The following is a 20,931-nucleotide window of genomic DNA, read 5'->3' as shown; positions in this document are numbered from 1 at the left end:
CCACTGCTGTCTTTTGCTGGCTCTTCCATTGTGCATCAGAAAGTCAAACCCTCTGACAAATCCAAAGAAGACTCCACTTGAAACAGAACGTTTTGGCCAGAGGTCCTCAATCAGCTCTGCAAGCAAAGTGCTCCTAAGTTCTTAGAGGTGAAACCATAGTGGATATAAAAAGCAGATGTTTAAATCATAGTATTCATTCCATGGGCTCCTATAAAGTTTCAAAGACTGATGATCAGTTCATTTGAGTTTCCTGACTTCATTGCTGCAATAGCAAGAAATGGCAATTCAAACAGACATGTCATTAATGCAATGTACATTAACAGTGCCTTGCCAGTGGAAATGACAAATGCTTAGTTCTGATGGTCTGAAGGTGTTCTACTGTACAACACGATCATCAAGGCTTACTCTTAGTCTCTCCAATACAAACCTGATTGAATCTTTTGCGAGAAGTACAACAGACATTTCCTGCAGTGATACATGAGGAATAATGCACGCAAACAGTAGTGTGTACATATTATAATGAATTTATATTTGTGGAAGGAAAAGAAGGATAAACCTGCTGTTAGTAACACAAGGATGAGCGAATTGCTTTGTCAGTGGATTTATTGACTAGACACTGCAGTATACTGACGAACCTCCACACGCAGGTGAGCAGCCCTTCCCGTGTCTGGCCTCCTACGGGGCATCAAAAGCAGCTCTGAACCTACTCATCAACACGCTCCGTCATGAGCTGGAGCCCTGGGGTGTCAAGGTGTCCACCATCTTGCCTTCTGCCTTCAAGACAGGTGAGAAAACATGCTCCAGATATTTGTATAGCATAAAGTACACTGCGTACACAAGCGGTGATGATGTGTACAGACTGGCAGGCTGAGAGTAGCTATTAGAAATCACACTAAATATTCTATATGAAGTTATATAATGATATTTACAAATCCTGTCAAAGGCAGCCCAGGGAAAATCCTGTTGAACCTGAAAGATAAAGTGTGCTAGCCCTGTGTTTACATACCTATTACTTAATTCTCCTATGATCTGCGAAGCATCTCCCTGGTCACAGCTTGACCCAATTCTGTCTCTCACTCCATGTGGAATGACACAGTAGCTGTGTGAGCAAATTGTGTGAGCAAATTTACTACTGGTGTTTACTAACTAACAAATAAAAGAGTAATATTCATGAGAAACACTGCCTCAGGGACAAAAAGGTACTGTGTCGCATTTGCTGCTCTTAGGTCAGAGCAGCAACACAGAGTATTGGGAGAAGCAGCACCAGCTCCTGCTCCAGAGCCTGTCCCCAGGCCTGCTGGAGGAGTATGGGGAGGAGTATGTGCTGGAGACCAAGGAGCTGTTCCAGAACTATGCCCAAGCAGCCAACGAGGACCTAAGCCCCGTGGTGAAGACCATCGTGGAGGCGCTGCTCTCGCCGCGGCCCCGTGTGCGCTACTACGCTGGGCCGGGGGTGGGCCTCTTGTACTTCATCCACAGCTACCTGCCCCTCACCCTCAGTGACAGGTTCCTGCAGAGACTCTTTCTGAAGAAGAAGGTGATACCGCGTGCACTCAGGAAGGAGAACGGCCTGGGTCTCCTCAACCACAGCAGCAACAACAACAACAACAACAACAACAACACCCCCCAACGAGAGTAGCACCAATGTAGCTCACTGCATGGGTTTGCTATAGGACCACGGATGTAACCCAATCTTAGTGACCTGTTGGCAAAATATTTGTTCCTTCTGTTGTGCCATATAATGTATATATTGAGGGGTTTTTGTTTGTGTGTTTTTTTAAGGGATCATTGAATTACAATGAATGGTCTATATATCATTTGCCTTTGGTGGAAATAACAAAAATGATTTGACAGTCCTGTTTTCGAACAATTAATTTTCTCTACGCTTTTGTTACAGTACTGCTCACAAAAACAGAATCAGCCCTGCATGTGGATTACACAACTTCCCAATAACTCACCAAACATGCCTCTGCAGGTCGCTGAAGCGTAAGCTAGGTGACGGCCCCCACCCCCTCTGGAAGCTCATGGTATCTTCCAAGCCAGGTGGTACGCTTTCTTTGCCACACTCGGCTTCCCCAAAGTGGCGCATTCCTTACTTGCTTCCAGTAAGTGTGGAAACCATTCTAATGTGCCCTAGAGGCTGACAGAGGTAGGCCTACTAGGCATAGGATGGCCTATCAGGATATCAGTATCCACTCTTCCTTACAGCACACTTTAGTTTCATAAAAAACTCCTGACCTACAACACATGTAGACCTGCACACCTAATGATAGTGAGGTGTCCCAAACTGTAATTAAATCAACTGGTATATTTTTGTTTTGTTATTTTTTAGTTTATTGTTAAATTGTAGTTCTGTTTTATTACATTTCTTATTATGTTTTGGTTTCCAACAAGCATTATTATTATTATAAATTGGAGTATTTATTCCTTTTTCTTTCTGAATCACTTCAACTGTGAATTTTGCATAAAATCACTAAAACAAAGAAAAAAATAGATAAATTGTCCAATTGTTCATTCTTGGATCACATTAAAGTTGACTTTTTAAATAATCTTTACCCAGTGCTTTGTCATGTTTTGTCGTCACATTACAAGAGACCTTTAGCTGCCTAAAAAAGCACAACTGAGATGAGAGAGCTGCGCTGTTTCACGTTAACACTCCAGTTGAGCAGCAGTGAGAATGTCAGCTTTGGACAGCCTCAGAAACGCTCAGAAACTAGTCCACCTGAGCAACAGGACGATGATGACTTACAAGCGGCTTCTGTGCTTGATCCCATATTACCCTTCAGGCAGTGTTAGGAAAGAGGTAAGTGGTCAGCAAAAGGTCAGGGATGGTTTAGCTGTTGTCTTGGTACGCCCCCCCCCCCCCCCCCCCCAATGCCTCCGTGTGTGTGTGTGTGTGTGTGTGTGTTCGTCAAAGTGGCCACGCCCTCCTTGTGTCTCACACCTGCTCCTCATTGTGTCATTAGCATACATGTATAAAAGTCTATCGTTTACGCATTCGTGTTGTCAGTGTTTGACCATGATAGCCTGCGTGCTACGTCTTTGTTGTGTTGTGTACAAATAAATATATGTTTGTTTAACGTTACTCGTCCCCGCATCCTGCTTAGCCTCCTAACGTCACAGCTGTATTCCAAGTCAACCCACTCACGACATCCTAAGTTTTTCATTAAACCAGCAAGAATGTCAAAAGTTTGGAATTTAGAATAAGAATAAGTAACAGACAGTACAAGACCAGTTCTGAGAAAGAGACGGAATTATCAATGTTCTTAGTCAACGGAGGTAAATGTTTAGCCAGTCTTAGCCAAGCACAGAGACAAGAAGAAAAAAGAACCAAATCAAGGAGACAAACATGAAAAACAAAACTCAAAATAAAGGGCAAGAGAATTAGAGACGGACCAGAAACATACAGGCTGTGTGAATGGTGCAGTGTGGGCCAGAGGCACCGCACACGTGCAAACACTCGCTGGTGTACAGGTTACCTGGGGGCCCACATGTCCACTCAGTGGTGTACATGTTAACCTTAGGGCTCAAGACTCAGTGGTGTACATGTTAACCTGGGGGCTCACGTTTCAAACAGGGCCTCTTTGCACAGCGATGCTGCCTACTGTTGCCCAGCACAGCAGACACTGAGACCCCTCCATCAGGCCTTCAGCTCTATCAACAATACTAAGCTGGCCTAATTCAAACTTGTGATGTATTGAATGCTTGAGAGTATGTGGGTTGCTGGAAAGTGGTTATTTGAGCATGTTATGCTCAGTTTAGAGATCCAAGAACCAAAAGGAGGCTTTTTTTTTCTCCAGGAATATGAGAACACCCTTTTCTAAGCACTATATGTCCTTGCTGTGATTTAGAATTTTCTTTATCTGGGGAACAGTGGAACACTTTTGAGGGTAAATTGCCGGCTCCTGGCCCTTGCAGTTAGAGCTTTTTAATTATTAGATGCTTTTTATTACTTGTTAATGCAAATTTTGCCTGCGTTGCCTTGGCTGGAAATAGAGACATGAGCCAAAGTAAACAGTGAAGCTACAAGTTTCAGGCTTAGCTGCTTCCAGGTCAACTTGGCATTTACCTCGTAACTCAAACAGTGAAAGCTCACGGTGAAGTTATGTTTCATAATAGTAATTCATTACCAGCAGGAGTCATAAGGAAGCTCACTGGCAGATCAACTGCTGTGGAAACTTCACAAAGGGGCATGTGAATGAGCTGCGTAGTGTGACAGTGTTTATTAAATGTAATGCTTTGATGTGCCAGTTTTTGTTGCATCAGTTGGTAATGCACAAGCCAGATCAGCCAAACAGTTATGACCTCGACCTAATGTGTATTAGTTTGATTTTAGGTATTTAGAAGTTGCCTGTGTTAAAAAGTCATTATCCAAGGTCTCATAGTCTGCATAGGGTATTCCAGCTAATACGTATGTCAGCTGATCTCAAAAAAGAGCCTGCGTCCTTAACAAATACAGTAAACTAATTAGGCTTTGGTGTGCTGAGCTGGAAGAATTTGTCTGCAGACACCACAGACGTCAAAAAAGCAACCTTGTTCTGAACTGGGCTCTGAATCTTTTCACTGAGTCCTGAGTACTATCTCACTTGTCCTGATGGAGTAAAGAGACGTGCTCATGTTTGTGTGCCAAGAGAAGAGCTTCAGGGACCAGGCTGTGTTTCCATTCTTGCTGGCACCTCAGTCCTCTCCATTTACACAACAGCCGAGCGCTTTGCGGAGTCCGTTGTGTCCTCTCCGGTTTGTTTGTGTTCTTCCGTTTCTTCCGCCTGTTTTGCTCCCTTCTGACCGACCCAGCCTGCCTGAGATTGGAATCACCTACAGGCACAGAGTGCGCTCGCTGGACCCGTACGGTATAAGCCAACTCGCAGGACATGGGGCGTCTGTCAGGGGGCCAAGCTACCAGAAGGCCTGAGGACATGAGTACATGGCACAGGCCATGAGGCATGAGATGGCACACGCGAGCATCACATCCATGAGAGGGCACACGCGAGCATCACATCCATGAGAGGCCGCACGCGAGCATCACGTCCATGAGAGGGCGTACGCCAGCATCACATCCATGAGAGGCCGCACGCGAGCATCACATCCATGAGAGGGCGTACGTGAGCATCACGTCCATGAGAGGCCGCACGCGAGCATCACATCCATGAGAGGGCGTACGCCAGCATCACATCCATGAGAGGGTGCACGCCAGCATCACATCCATGAGAGGCCGCACGCGAGCATCACATCCATGAGAGGCCGCACGCGAGCATCACATCCATGAGAGGCCGCACGCGAGCATCACATCCATGAGAGGCCGCACGCGAGCATCACATCCATGAGAGGCCGCACGCGAGCATCACATCCATGAGAGGCTGCACGCGAGCATCACGTCCATGAGAGGGCGTACGCCAGCATCACATCCATGAGAGGACGCACGCGAGCAACACATCCATGAGAGGGCGTACGCCAGCATCACATCCATGAGAGGCCGCACGCGAGCATCACGTCCATGAGAGGCCGCACGCGAGCATCACATCCATGAGAGGCCGCACACGAGCATCACACCCCTTGCCCTTTATGAGAATTAGATTAACATTGGCACCAGATTTAAGGCTGTGTTAATAGCTGGTGGCCAGGCATCAACAACTGGCCAGTAATTAGCACCACCTCAAATCTGCTGCGTCAGGATTCATTTATTAATTTCATCAACTGGAAAGCTATAGCATGGAGACAAGAGGTGAACATACAATGAGCTCCCATGTCTCAGACTATACTTAAAACATAATTTTTAGACAGATCTCCAGAGGCATGTGCTTGGAGCCCTGGAGCCTCAGAAAACATCGGAGCTCCGTTTTCCAGTATCAGCAAACTAACCAAAAGCATGTCTGTGAGTCATCCTCACATCAATCCCTCACCACTAATCACGGGGGGTTCGTGGTCCAGGGGTATAGGAAACTCCACTGTGCTGGCTGAATGGGAAGAACCCTGAATGCAATTTAGAGGACAGTGAATGCACATTTTAGCACAGGAAAGGCAACCTGCATATCTCTCAGTGTACCTACACCCACCATGCACATTAAAGTGTTAGTGCAAAGATGAGAACTGTGTTTATGCAATGTTTTGCCACAGCGCACTCTTTAGCAGAGTACCTTATGTAACAAAACATGGGGTAATAGGATGGCATGCACTGACACAAACCTTTACTTAAAAAATGACTCAAACCAGACTGCTGTTTGATGGTTAATTTGTGATGTTGATAGCTCACATTTGAACAGAAACATGAAACAATTGTGGACAGCAGGCTTGCAAAGAGTTTAACATGAATGCAGACAGATATATGTACTTAAACGTCTATATATGTACTTGAAAGTCTTTCTCAGAAGCTTCCCTCTTGTTGCTATTCTGGACCATTTTCTCCAAAGAACATGCAACGCAGTGGTAGGCACGTTTCGAGTCAACTTTCACATATCATTGCTTGTTTAAAGCACTATTTCAGACTCATGCTTTCATAAAAAGGCAACCATGCAGTGCACAAACAGATTATGATTCTCTGCACTATAAAAGCTTTCCATGCCAATACTGTTTATGTATATGTATTGTTTTCATGCTTTTTGTGAAATATGAAATGGCTATGTTCCTCTCCCTTATTCACACACAGCATTAACGGTAGTCTGTCCCAACAATGTCCTGGCCTGCTAATAATTCATTCAGGGTAAAAGTTAAATAACTGGAACGTTTTCTCATTTGTCCATCAGTCTCATGTATGAAGGCTTCACATATAAAGTGTTTAAGTCTTACTGATATTTGTGATTTATGTTGCCAAAAACAGATTAATGACATAGTAGCACAAGTATTTTAGTGCTTATAATGAGGTTCGGGGTTTGATCCTCAGGGCATACACATGCTGTCATGTTGACAAATATGCAGGTCCCTCTGGATACGATGCTAAGAAATCTAAGTTGCTAAGTTTCTTTTTATATTACTCAACTCATAGCATTAAATCGCAGTTGCTTGTTTTAAATGAAGGAGTTTTATTTATTTTTTAGACAAGTCCCAAATCCTTAATGATTTAGAAAAGTGAAAAAGGGTTCTCTCAGTGAGCGAGGGTGCTGACTGTTTTGTGCGCGTCAGGGGTCAGGTCACTTCCACCTACGACAGGTCCATCACCGACATCTAGGTCCCTGCTAAGCTACAGAGGTTTTACAGCGATGCAGGACTACCTAATCTCACCAAATTCATCAACACACATGAGAAAGATGTCCATCGGCAGCCCAGCTGTGGTGAACAAACTTGCCCTTGTTGTGAAAGATTAGGTGGAGAGTACAGGTTCTGTCTTGGTACCTTAAAGGCAAGTGGAGAAACTGTTTTCATAATTATGGCAACAGGCATCCACATAGCTGCCAGGTGGCAGAGTGTGTGTGTGTGTGTCGTCCTCACAACCCACAGCTCACACAAGCCAAACACACGATCCAGGAAGAGCCTAGAGACACATGTACACAATATTCCAGGCTTTGTGATTAAAACACTACTGCCTTGCTGCTGGACAACGTGACTTAGTAAGACATTCAAACAGTAAGTAACCTATACAAATTGTCCTACAGAAGCACTCAACATTCCTTTCCCAAAATTAAGCCATATTAATAATTGATCTAGGTTTTAGACCATATGGTTGAGGATTTGTGTTTTGATAAAGTATAGATAAAAGTTGGAAAACATAACTACATTGGCATAAAGATATCTGAACATTTTTCATACATCATAATCAAGAGATTTATGTCAAAGAAATATTATTGGACTATCAGCTCCCTCTGCTGGTAGGTGCCGATTGCTGATTCCATTTTTGTTCATTTTATTTTATTGTACATTATTTTGTTGTGTATTTAATATTTCTTGTATTTTTTTGTTGTGTTATCTTATTTAATATATTTGTACATCATCTTAAAACACAAAAATAAAATTACTATTATTAATAATTATAGATATCTGGTATCAAACTGAAGTAAATAATTTAATGTGTCATTCATCTGTTCAACAATGAAATGCATTTATGATTCAGACAAAAACAACCCACATACTGTGTGTGTGTGTGTGTGTATATATATATATATATATATATATATATATATATATATATATATATATATATATATATTATATATATATATATATATTATATATATATATATATATAATTTGCATTTAGAACACAAAAAACAAGCAAGATGGTTACAGCAACACAATTTTTACAACATGAGATGCCTGAAAGTAAAGTCTTTCTCAAGTCCAGATATATTCATATACAAGTCATACCTTTAACATTTGACTCTCATTCATAAAATCTGATCTACACCATAAGTTAGCCATGTACTAATTTATCAACACTAATTTACAAGAAAAGAGGATGAGCACAGTTCACACAGATTTTAAACTTCCACACAAATAATTAAGAAGGAACAACACTCCATATAAACACATTTGTTCCATTTAGCTCTCCCCCCACACATTTCCAGTACTGTCTCTATACTCACAATATTTGAGTAAGGATGAACCCTACAGGTGGTTGTGAAAGGACCAATATACATCTTACAGAGGGATGGCTCTGCATCTTTTTCAAATTCAAAAGTTGCTTTTAATGTTCTGAAATGAAAAATGATTTAGTATAATTAGCCAGCTGTGCACAGACAGATAAAAAAAATGGAATGTTCACAATAGTGGATCATGCATACCAGGAATACTAATTCACTAAGTTTGATTACAGTCAGGGCTTGTGCTCAAATGCACGTGACCCCAAAAGCTGCATCTGAAAGACCGGGAGGTGTCGGCACACTGTAAGAAGCATGCCCAGATGACAGCTTGGGTCTCAATAGACACACTGTCCACAGCAAAATGGGGTGGGCTGTATTATTCTTAATGATACATCCTGATAAAGGAATACCACATGATAGTGTCTCAGTACCACATCAACTGGACTGTGCTCTGGTGTAGACATTAACGTTTCATATTACTAAACTAGCCCATGATTTCCTCTGAAACAAACAGGGTAAACCTGAACTAAGCTGCTGCCAGAGCTTACACAAAGACATGTTATCATTACACATTACAGGAATGAATCAAAATATATAGCATTTATAAATAACAGGGCCATTTAAAGAAGAGGAAGATTAAATTAGAAAGGCTATACCATTAGAAAATGGGGATGTAGTTGTCGATTTTGGCACGGTGCCTCTGAGCGATGCACTCTGCAATCCACACAATGTTGCGACATTCCTGCTCCTTCAGCTTCACATAGGCGTAGAACACACTGAAGTGGAACTGGTTCAGAAAGGCCAGTTTATTCAACTTCACCTGCACAAAAAAGAAGGAAAAAATAAGGGATGTAGAGCACCATAGCAAAATGTTTCCTGCCGTTCTTGCGTCGTCATTTGTTTGTTTCATGGTATTCTGAGATTTTTCAAAACAGTTTCCTCACCTGTCTGAATTAGCTTTCATGATTTCTCTGCATACATGACATGCCTGTTTTTTTGTTTTTAAACAAACAGGTTGAAATTCCAACACTTACAGAGCAGTCCACTCAGGAGAATTAGGTCTTTTTGAAAATCCAGTTCCTTGCTGCTGTGTGTTCCAAAGAATATGGATCGACTTAAAGTCAGAGTAAACCATGTGCTGCTAGTGCCTGGGACCTGCCATACACCCTCTCCAGCTGGCCTGGGCTCTCTCTCGGTGACATCCGTGCTCACCTCGTGCTCAAAGAAGCGATCCTCCAGGGTTTTGTCTCCTGGGTTACTGCCAGCGCCTTCAAACAAAAGCTTGTATTCCTGAGAATAAAAACACAGAGACCACAGTCAGTTATCTTAGCCCAACAACTCTTCTATAAACAACAAAGCCCCCTCCATAACCACCCCAGAAACTGGAGTTTAGCAGGTGGAAATTTCACATCGATCTTGCAACCTGCAAGTAAGCACACATACTGCATTCCCATCTTCTAACAGCTCAGGCTTCAACACGTTAATAAATGTAAGTTTAGCTTTTTGAACCGTATAGTTTCAGCAATGTTGCAGCAGGTAGTTATTAACACTGCCTGTCAACATCTCTCACAGAATCAGCCCATTACTGTAACGATCAATGAAAACCCTTATAATGTATTGACAGGCCTATTAAAAGTCACAGGAGCAACGGTGGACGGTAGACACTCACGGGATAGTAATCAGCCACAGCTTTGACCTGCTCGTAGTCGTCGGCACGAGCCAGCTGGGCTAGGCCCTCAGGGTAGAGCTTCCCACAGTGGGGGAACAGCTTGGCCCGGTCCTCTTTAGACAGCTCCGTCCCAAACGAGTTGATGGTGATTATGAAGGCCCTCCTGTCAGCCTCAAACTGAACACACACACACACACACACACACACACACACACACACACACACACACACACACACACACACACACACACACTCTCTCTCTTAGGATGGACGCGATCAACTGTAAATCTTATAGTTTCAGATGAATGAAGATGCTTGTAACACAAAAGGTGATGGGTTTTCACATATGTATGATGTTCTCACTTATTTCCATAGAGAAAAAAAAAGATGAGTGATTTTTAAAATCATGAATTTAAATGTGAAATCAGTGAATTTAAGATCATACTCTCTACACTAAAATTTTAACAAGGTCTATGGCATTCTCCACTATGTGTACCATGTAGTTCATCTAAAGGTATAGAAGGGTTAAGACTTAAACCAAGCTTTGAAACTTCAAATGTTTCCCAGATATACATAACAGAATTATATTATGGTAACACCAATAAAAGCAAGTTATTATATTACTCGTCTCTTAGAACTAGGTAAATTACGAATTTTAAGCTCTTTCAAGCTCTAGGCTTATTTTCCTCTTTCTTTGTATAAGTGTATAAAACTCAATAAAACCTATTCAAGCTTAATTCTAATATGGTGCATAAATCATAATGAAGCTGTGTGGACAGCAACTTCAGTCTTAGCTGAATTTCCTTTTAGTCTAAAAAAATTAAGCTGTCCGTCATTAGTCATGAAACAAGTTTCCTTTACACTGCGTAGTTTTTTTATTGTCTTAAATCTTTAAGAGCTTTATATGTTATCAGCCACATTCTTTAATTTACAAATTGACCAAAGAGAACTTATTCCATTAAATGCACTGGCAGTGTGTCAGGAAGTGGACTTGCCCCAGAACCACAATGTGAATTATAAAACAACGCTAGTGACGATGGTTCTGGAATCTGATCTTAGGTGACCAAGATGTTTTTGTTTATCCAAAAGCGAAGAATTCTGTTCCAATAAAATTGGCAGAAGTTGGGGTATTTGACAGGACTTGTAAAGTGAGGTATGGATTTATAAATGATGCAGCTACTGCATCTGACCATGTGTGACAAAAACACCATAATAATGTTAATGTTAATCATGTTGAGCTGTCTGACTAAATTCAGATGTAACAGATTTGAACAAGCCTCAGAACAAAGCGCAGCAAAGGTTAGCAGACCTCAAGAATAGGGCACATTGTATCAGCTGTGGTTCCACCCAGATTGCTGCAGAACTTATAGAAGGCCTCGAGATATGCCTGAAAACCCACAAAGAAAAAATATTCAGTTTTAGGTCTTGCATTCATGCAACTGATCACAACCACATGATTGAGGGTACTCGTGACAATTATGGCCGTCACCTTGTACAAGGTGTTACGAATTATCTCAATGTTCATCTCATCAAGATCCTGTTCAGAGATGCAATCCTGGAAGAAAGCAGCTAAAAACAAAAAAGGCACAATGATCACAATAGAGTCGCGCTATCCACTACATTCCAATATTACACAAATTATCTGCACAAGAATCAACAGAACAGTTTTATTCAACAAACTACAAAACTCTAAACCACTCAAAACAGAGACAAAATCCACATCTAATATGAATTTAACTCGCACAAGGACACAACCATGGTCCATGAATGTAAAGGATGTTAATGTGGGCCACAAGGCTAGCCCATGTAGGTAATTTCTCACCCAGGGGTGTATCCACCAGAATGGCGTTGTACAGTTCAGCCGGGGTCTGAGCAATGTTGACCGCCTCCATCTGCTCAAAGCTGCCCAACGGATGGCATTTGGGTACCAGTTCAGATATCGCCCGCTGGTGCAGAGTGCCCGTGATGAGGAGAATGACGTTGTCAATCATGTAGCTGTACCTGTAGTACCAAATGAGGAACACTGCTTTTAATAGGTCTGTCAATATGTTATAAAGGTTCTCATTGATTGCTACAGTAATGGACTAAGCATATATTCAAAATAAAGCATAGCCTTTTGAAGGAATTTATTTTTTAAGTGGTTTGTTTAAGTTCAAAGCTAATTTTGTGAAATGCTCACGTGATGAAATCCATGAAGCTGGCCAGAGGCTCATATGACTGGTTCCTCATGTGGCGGAACTCTACCACCATCTTCTCCTTCAGTTTGTCATCAATGACGGACACAGTGAGGGGAGATGCCTCATTCGCTAGGAAACTTCCATAGTCTGTACTCTGCAGGTGCAGCTTCAGATCTAGAGAGACATGGAAGGCCAGCATCTCAACACAATTGGTTGTTCCACAAAGCAGGTGTTGAAAATTCAAGCACCACTCGCGCTCAGTTTATACCTCTTGTATCGAGACAAGGCTAAACAAGCAGCTCTGGCTGCTAAACTTGACAATGTTAGAGGAAATAGTTAGCCGACTAGTCTGTTTTTCCCCCAAAGCTGAGACATAACTATTTCCAGTTCCTCAAAATGAAAACCATAAAATTCCATCGATTCGTAATAAAACAGGAAGACAGTAAACAATGGTAAAGACAACCACCAACACTATCTGCCTCCATTCTGTTCACCTCATCTAGACTTCGCCTGCATGGCATTATACATTTTAATATTTCTCATAAAGCATGGACCCAATATGTTTTAGTTACTGCTATATAAAAGAGACACTGGAGATTTTATGTCGCATAAACACAGTTAGTAACCTTAAATCAACATGACGGTGAGGATAATTTGACTCTCAAACTTGTGCGCGACTGACATTGAAAACGAGTGGAAAATTGAAGAAAAAATAATTGGCTTGTTTGAATATACCTGGCAAATAAATAGTTAATATAATTATTTAGTTAAGTCCGTACAGTTAAAACGGAATACAACTTGCTAGCCAGCTAACTATCATAACAGGAAAGGATTGGGGAGCTAAGCTAGGCTTGCTAACGCTAGCTATCGACCGACTAGCTAACCTAACCTAGCTGACCTACGTTAGGTTGGCTGGTTTACAGTTTTGACACAACGCACACATATATTTTTCTAAACAAGCAGAAGATAGGTACATGGAAATGAATGTCGGTAACAGGGGTGATTGTAAAGGGACGCATTAGCCAGCTAAGATAACGTTAGAAAACTAGCTTAGCTAGCTAGCTGGCTACTTCAAACAGCCGGTACCTAGCTAGCTAAGACACAAGAGAGCACGTCGCACTCCAGAGTTTTTCTTCCAAAACTGTAGAAAATGTAGCTATGCGACTAACTAGGGTTATCTAACTAGCAGGCTCAGTTAGCAGACAATTCATCCGCTAACTGGGTTATGTAGCTGGCCCAGTTAGCAGACCTTGCTCACCTTCCAGCGTCTCACACTGTACGAGGTTGAGATAGTCCCCCTGGGTGAGGATACCAGCCTTGAAACCTCGAACCAGCCCTTCCAGATAGCCATTATCCACGTTAAAGTACAGCTCGGAGAAGGGCATCTTTAAGTATCTACAGGCTTTATTCCTGTGTGAACCGTAAACGTCTATGTCTGATGTCTCGTAGCCCAACAGGAAGCTGGCTAACCTAGCTGGTACCCGGCCGCAGAGACGCTCATGTGACTCACCATATGATCACAGTGACGTGAGTGTGCAGCCCATGCACAACACTAACCCTACCCTTAACAGTAAAACTAACTCTAACCCTAACCCTAACACTAATCCTAACCCTACCCTAAAAACTAACACTAACATTAAGCCTAACACTAATCCTAACGCTAACGCTACCACTAACCATAACCCTACCCTAACCCTAACCCTAACACATGTGCATGGAAGGAAGGCATGCTTGGATCACAGAATAACGAGTCCAACAGTAAGGGAATAAATAAGAAACAAACGCAGAACTCACATCCTTTATCAGGTTTAAGGAGCACTGCAGGTAAAAGATTACCACACAGCAGCAAACAACCGCGCACTTCAGTTAGACATATCAAACGAACTTATTAGAAGATAGATGGAATTCTAGATGTACAAGAGACTCCTACATGCATGCAATATATGCACAAAAAATCTGTTATCTGGGGTTTACATTTTTTTTTTCATTTATGAATGTAATATTTCCCTAAGAGTGATAATAATTGTACATCGAAATGTATGCAGCCTGTATTACAAAATAAAAGCAACACAGTAACGTCATTAATGTCAAGGAGCTTGTTGAAAACTGAAAAATAAAGAGCAAGATCTCTCCACAAACATGAAACAAAATGACATTAAAAAAATGTTCCAAAGACTCCCGTTGATGTAAACAGAAAGAACAGTTAACTGAAACATTATGAAATTTGTTCAGTAATTCATTATATGGATAAAATCTATGGAAAACTTTCAAGTGTACTTCTTTAATCTTATTATAAACAAAAGAGATTCTCCAAATAACTTTTAGGCTGAGGTGAGTGCTAGAGTCTAGGCCTACAGTTAAAATATGTCTAAGATGACTGTGATTGCAAATACCTCTCTTGATAGAATTATGGTATAGATGTGGTCCTTTATTCTATATTAAAGCCGATTGGGCCTTGAGTTTGTTTATATGAGCATACATTGATAATGCTGGGTAGACTAATTTAGAAATCTCTTCTGACTTACTGAGGTCGCGTTGTAGCTAAGAGCCAAAACATTTTGAACTTTCTGGATTTTGGGTGAAATATTTTGGTTTAGCCCATCAGAAGCTGATTTACACATACGGAATCCCAAGTTTTTAACTGACTTTTTAAAACTTTAATGCTACATTCAAATTTGATTTAGATTTTTGATTTATAACTTCACCAGGTGCTTTCAAAAACAACTGGAGATCTTTTAAAATAAAAGGCACCCAAGTACTATTCTTCAAAAATAAATAAGGGTCATCTGCCAATTCAGTGATAAAACTCATATCACCAATCTTAATACCTTCTGTGTCAGAACAACAAATCATAAATATGTTTAGAAGTACTGCAGCAATTAAAAAGAAGTATGGTAAACCAGAATATCCTTGTCTTACATCTCTGCTAATTGCAAATCTCTGAGCTTTACCTTTTGCTAATAAACATTTTATAAAGTGTTTGTGTGATGTGAATAAACTGCTTCCCGAATACAAAACGCTTAAGAGCCTCATAAATGAATATGATAAACAACAGAACAAGTCTGTCCTGCTCTATGAAATCTGACTAATCCAACATATCTAAGATAAGGTGAATATTGTGTGAGATATGACATCCCCTCATGGCACCTGATTGTGTAGTTGAAATTATGTCTTGCTGATAGAGGTAAAGCCTGATAATGTAATCTATAATCACAATTTAACAAAGTTTTTGGATGCCAATTATCAAAAAGGCATAAAGTTTTGTGGATCAAAGTTATAGAGACATTACCTTACACTATATAAAGTTCTCCTTGATTAATACAGTCATTAAAAATATCTAAATGTTTCTTATAATCAAACATTTTTAATGATATGCATACTTTTCTATAAGATACAAAGGGAAAACCATCTGTCCCTAGTCTTCCCTAAAACAGCACCCAATCTAGCCATGGTTAGCTGTTTCTTAACTTAATTTCTCTGTCCTACTCTTGTTCAAAGTCATGTAGTCAAGTTAACCCGTTTATTAGGAACTCCATTCAGTTCCTCTCATTAAATTATGCTGTAAACTGAACATTTTTAAAGTAGGCAAGAAGAAATTTGTTTTCCCCAGTATTTTACTGATATATTTTTAAGGCGACAGTAGAAATTGATCTACAGAGTAAAGACTATTTAGACCCATAAATGTAGGTAATATAATTATTTTATTTTAGGCCTTTCTTTGTTATGTGTCTGTTCTGTTCCAGCCTATTTAAAAGAACATTAAACCTGTTATTTATTTTTTGTTTGTTGAGATGTCCTGTTTGAAGTCACATCTACCATCATCTACTAAGAATTCTATGTCAAGAAATGATATTAGGTGACATCCCATTCAGTCAAAACAAACTCAGAGTACTCATTATTCTAGTAAACAGGAAATGAATTAAAATCACCTTCATTTATATCCAGTAAAAGCTTGCATTGGTTAAAAATAGATGTGTGCAGTGTGTGATGCTTACCCGTCATACCCAATAAGCTGCACAGTAAAAAAGACAAAATCATGCAGTACATACACTGCACATACATGCAGTGTATGTGCATTTCTTTGAATAAAATACAGCTGAAATCTGCATACTTTTGTTACATGCACTTTGAAAAATATTAAGGATATCCAAAACTGTATTTTTACAATATATAACTGTACACACACACACACACACACACACACACACACACGTGTGTGTGTGTGTGTGTGAGAGTGTGTGTCTGCCTGCGCCTGTGCCTGTGCCTGAGAGTCCTGTTTAGTATCTTAGCTGTTCCCAGGACTGCACTCTTCTGTATGGAGATCTCACATGTTGTTCCTGGGTTCTGCTGGAACAATTCTCCCAGTTTGGGGGTTACAGCCCTGATTACCATGGGAACCATAGTTGCTATATATATATATTGCTATATATATATATATATATATATATATATATATATATATATATATATATATATATATATATATATATATATATATATATATAAAGATGTGTGTGTGTGTGTATATATATATATATATATATATATATATATATATTTATATACACACACACACACACACATCTTTGTCCAGAAGAATGCAGTCCTGTGAACAGTTAAGATACTAGACAGGACCCTCAAGCTTCCAGGCTTCTGATACAATACTGATACAATTGTACTATACATCTACATTCTCAGTTGATATAGACAAGTTGCTTTTTTCACCTGCGGCCTCTGACCTTATAAGAAATTAATATAAAATTCATAGAAATGTAATTCCTTTAAACCTTTCAATGTTATTTTACTCAATGTTCACAGTCAAACAAAAATATTGCGCATCAATGTCCATTTCCACATATTTCTTTTCAATCCCTTGAATTTTTGATAAAAATAAATCTTATGGAGCAGGACTGATTAAAGTTGATATGCAGACCCATTATCTGTTAATTCTCGTAGTGGAAGCATGGGCACTTTATTGCGTCATACATTAAAGAGACCTGGCAGAGACACTATCTTATGGAGAAACTATTAACTGTAGTGCTGCACTGTTTACCCACCACTAATGAACATCAAATGGAAGGATGAAATGAAATGGTCTCTTTGTACCCTGCCTGTCTCATATCTGTTCACACACACACACACACACACACACACACACACACACACACACACACACACACACACACACACACACACACACACACACACACACACACACACACAGACAGTCTATGAGGGCTAATAACAGACAACATCATACTTGTTCAGAACCCTGGACACATATTCAGTAGTTTTTTATTTCATATTTCCTCATTAAAACACCTCACTGCTGTCATAAAGGTAACTAAATATAGATAATTAAAGATAACTAAAAAGCTTATTTTTTGATTAATGGATATTAAATCTGTTGAGAAAGAGGTGTCAAGAAATGTAAAATAATTTATAAATACTTTTGGTACTTTGCCAATAGATAAAAAGTCTTTGAATCTTTGGATATTCAATCAATGTTATTCTATAGGTATATGCACTATCATTTTACTATAGGTCATTTGTGTGTGCGTCTTGAGGTGGAAGAAAGTAAAGAGAAAGAAAGGGAGGTTGAAAAACAGTGAGAAAAGCCTGATATGAGAGACCACACCCCCACCACTGATCATGATCACGAGAGTCTCCTCCTGCCTCCAGGGAACCATATAAACCAGACCAGAATTCACATCCTTTATCAGGTTTAAGGATAACTGCAGGTAAGAGAGATTACCACACACAGCAGCAAACAACCGTGCACTTCAGTTAGACATGAACTTCATACACGTAAAGACTTCATACATGTAAAGATAATGACATTTTGAACCACAGTCTGTAGTTGTTTTTTTAGATGGAATGGACTTAAAGAACAAACAATAACTAAAGCTGCCTAACATTTATTGTCTTCATTTTGTTTGCTTTTATGCAGTCAACAGTCCATTTGCTGAAAGAGTTGAGGAACCATTTTTGGGTCACTGGCCATGTTGAGTCTTGTCATTTTCTGTTGGTTGAGTCTCAACATGGTGCAGGTGGCATCAGGTCTTGTTCGCACCAACCGTATGGAGGAATCACAACCAAGTATGAGAAGAACAGACAACTCTTTTTACTCAGACATCAGTAAGTGATATTTATGTCTTTTTATGGAATATTTGTATTTCTGTAACTGTTTTCAGAGTTTATGAGAAGTCCTTTTGACAATGACTTTAGTGTCCATAAGAATTTATGCAAAAGTGTTTTAGGACACTAAGAATGGCCCTAATCATAAAAGGTAATTCCTAAATTATAAAACATTAAAAATCTGCTCTTGTGCAAACCATGGTGGATTTCACCCTGATGCCACTGTAAGGTGGATTCACTGTGATGTCTGGAGTCTGTGGTCTGCAAAAAACAGTAATGGTGTTATTTACTTTAGATATTACTTATGTAATTAGTAATTAGTAATGGCTTGTTAGTAATGGCTTATTAATGCTGAACGTCTTGTTTGTCAGTGTTAACTAATGTCATTAATAATGTTATTTAAGGGAACTCAAATGTAAAATGTTACCATTTTGTAATATTAGTGATTATTTTTATTATTTGGATCACCCTTGTTAAAAAAACTAATATAATATTTAAATATATAAAGAACTAATAAAATGATGTTCTAGGATAAAGAATTACTAAGGATGATGATATTCTGATTGTCGTTATGTAGCTGTGCAGGACTCAGTTCCTAGAGTGGACTTTGTACAACCCAGAATTGATTCAGTGGAGGAACAATTGATGCTGGATCCTGGTTCCTATGATGAGGTATATATATATATATATATATATATATATATATATATATATATATATATATATATATATATATATATATAAAACACATTTCTGAAATTTCCAAGTTTCTGGGAAGCTGCGTTCATTTTCTGTGGTCTTTTTTGTGTGCATGTGTTAATGAGAGCTGATGGAGTTAGTGGATTGTTGTCATGTTCTGTTGTGCGGACATCCAGATGGCCACAGCACTGTTATGATCAGAGCCCTTTCTACCACAACAGTTCAAGAATTTACCTGTGTTAAGTTTTCCCTTTTTCATCAAAGAGAATTCTGTAAATCATAAATTATATTTCTCTGTACATAAATATGTCTGTAAATAAAGTCAGAAATACTTTGAATTTATATAAATATTTAAATGTGTTATAATTAGCTTTGAATGATTTGTCAAGGTCAGACACACTGACTTTTTTCTGCTTCCAGAAATATGCTATTTTTCTAGTGTTGAAAACATTTAAAAGACATCTGTAATAATCATCACAAACGCCTCTGTTCAGAACATGAATACGAATGCACACATTCGAACAGGGCATAGAAAACGATATTTGTGATGAACCTGAACCACTTAAAGTGTTTGGGAGCTGTCTTGTTTTAAGCATCGTTAACCTGCTTATAGTGTGACACGTCTTTCAGTACTTGCAGGATGTGACTGATGTGGTACAGCTCCAGAGGAGAGGTTCTCGCCCTCCGGGACGGTGCATCCCGCACCAGCAGTCCTGCCTGGGTCACCAGCTTCCCTGCTGTGACTCCTGCGACACCTGTTACTGCCGCTTCTTCAAGGCCTTCTGTTACTGTCGCAGCACGGACCACACCTGCAAGCCCGGCCGTGCCTAGCACTGACCCCAGCGTGCCCCTGGCTGCAGGGTCAAACCGGTAAAAGATGTTTGTTTATATATGCACACATAAAAACAAAACTTCTCTGCTCAGTTTATCAGCAGTGCAAACATAGGCTCATACCTCAGTAATACTCGGGAATTGTTGTCTTTGTTTGTTTGTGCACATATTATGATGTTATTTATATTTATTTTCTTGAATTTTGAATTTGTTAAAGTTTTGAATTTAATACCTATAGAATGTTAATACATGATAATAATATGGACAAAATGGAAAATGCCTCTATGCCTCATAGCACAATTTGTTATGTACAGTTTTGTTTTTACTGATATATTTATTTCATTTTATTTATTTAATCCTTTTTTGTTTCAAAGTTGAAACAGGTAGTGCCCTCAGGTCTGTAACTACTCAGAGACAGGTGACATATCCCAGAGTGCCTCTTATTGCCAGTTACTGCTTTTCTACAGGCTTAAAATTCTCCTACTGTGTCATAAATTCATAATGGGCAAAGCACATGGCTGTGTGTTTTGATTTGTTTGATTTGGCTTTTAGTGTGGCTTATTTTGTGGTAATAGTTGAGAAGACACCAGGACTTTTGGTGGGTAGGGGGGTTACATTACTCATATCTGAAAGGGGAGATTCACACATAGACAGCAACAACAGTTTCTTCATAAACAAAGAAAGAAAGAAATAATTTTTCCTACCAAAAAAAAAAACAAAAAAAACACCCACACACAGTCACATTTTTTTGTTGCACCAATCATTTATGACACTCTATTCCAAAAGGGTACACACACACACACACACACACACACACACACCCACCCACCCACCCACACACCCACCCACACACACACACACACACACACACACACACACTCACACACACACACACACACACACACAC

At 39.7% G+C, this 20,931-nt stretch overlaps 3 protein-coding genes across 5 annotated transcripts in view; 2 read left to right on the top strand and 1 right to left on the bottom strand.

The window, feature by feature from the left end:
* hsd11b2 (hydroxysteroid (11-beta) dehydrogenase 2) overlaps positions 1–2,549 on the top strand; it is a 20,110-nt gene extending 17,561 nt beyond the window's left edge. For both annotated transcript variants that reach the window (XM_081706184.1, XM_027018671.3), the window contains 2 exons: positions 648–785; positions 1,227–2,549. In XM_081706184.1, the coding sequence (XP_081562310.1) occupies positions 648–785; positions 1,227–1,639 (551 nt within the window). In that variant the 3' untranslated portion in view covers positions 1,640–2,549. The remainder of the gene's footprint in view (positions 1–647; positions 786–1,226) is intronic.
* Positions 2,550–8,208: 5,659 nt separating this feature from the next.
* atp6v0d1 (ATPase H+ transporting V0 subunit d1) lies at positions 8,209–13,863 on the bottom strand. 2 transcript variants are annotated; one of them, XM_027018672.3, is made up of 9 exons: positions 13,615–13,863; positions 12,359–12,530; positions 12,002–12,180; positions 11,669–11,748; positions 11,489–11,566; positions 10,180–10,356; positions 9,723–9,800; positions 9,167–9,330; positions 8,209–8,622 (listed from the first exon to the last, which is right to left on the bottom strand). In XM_027018672.3, the coding sequence occupies exons 1-8, from the start codon at positions 13,739–13,741 to the stop codon at positions 9,169–9,171; spliced, it is 1,053 nt and encodes a 350-aa protein (XP_026874473.1). In that variant the 5' UTR covers positions 13,742–13,863; the 3' UTR covers positions 8,209–8,622; positions 9,167–9,168. The 2 variants fall into 2 exon arrangements, with proteins under 2 accessions (XP_026874473.1, XP_026874474.1); XM_027018673.3 differs by having other exon boundaries at positions 8,209–9,330.
* A 4,444-nt stretch (positions 13,864–18,307) lies between these two features.
* agrp (agouti related neuropeptide) lies at positions 18,308–20,522 on the top strand. Its single transcript, XM_027018677.3, has 3 exons — positions 18,308–18,494; positions 19,072–19,166; positions 19,824–20,522. Exons 1-3 carry the CDS (start codon positions 18,359–18,361, stop codon positions 20,022–20,024), a joined length of 432 nt encoding a protein of 143 aa, XP_026874478.1. The 5' UTR covers positions 18,308–18,358; the 3' UTR covers positions 20,025–20,522.
* The last annotated feature ends 409 nt before the right edge of the window (positions 20,523–20,931 follow it).

The sequence above is a fragment of the Electrophorus electricus genome, chromosome 23, assembly GCF_041902795.1.
Source record: "Electrophorus electricus isolate QZ-2024a chromosome 23, ASM4190279v1, whole genome shotgun sequence".
In the NCBI taxonomy this organism is placed as follows: domain Eukaryota; kingdom Metazoa; phylum Chordata; class Actinopteri; order Gymnotiformes; family Gymnotidae; genus Electrophorus; species Electrophorus electricus.
The sequence above is the reverse complement of the archived record's forward strand: the minus strand, read 5'-3'. Positions and strand labels throughout refer to the sequence as shown.

Coding starts and splice junctions, on each gene's coding strand:
- atp6v0d1 (XM_027018673.3), bottom strand. CDS start 13,741: ATGCCCTTCTCCGAGCTGTACTTTAACGTGGATAATGGCTATCTGGAA. Junction 11,749..12,001: donor TCTGGTGGATACACCCCTGG/GTGAGAAATTAC, acceptor TTTTGTTTTTAG/CTGCTTTCTTCCAGGATTGC. Junction 9,331..9,722: donor ATCGCTTCTTTGAGCACGAG/GTGAGCACGGAT, acceptor TTTTTTGTGCAG/GTGAAGTTGAATAAACTGGC.
- agrp (XM_027018677.3), top strand. CDS start 18,359: ATGTTGAGTCTTGTCATTTTCTGTTGGTTGAGTCTCAACATGGTGCAG. Junction 18,495..19,071: donor CTCTTTTTACTCAGACATCA/GTAAGTGATATT, acceptor GTCGTTATGTAG/CTGTGCAGGACTCAGTTCCT. Junction 19,167..19,823: donor ATCCTGGTTCCTATGATGAG/GTATATATATAT, acceptor CACGTCTTTCAG/TACTTGCAGGATGTGACTGA.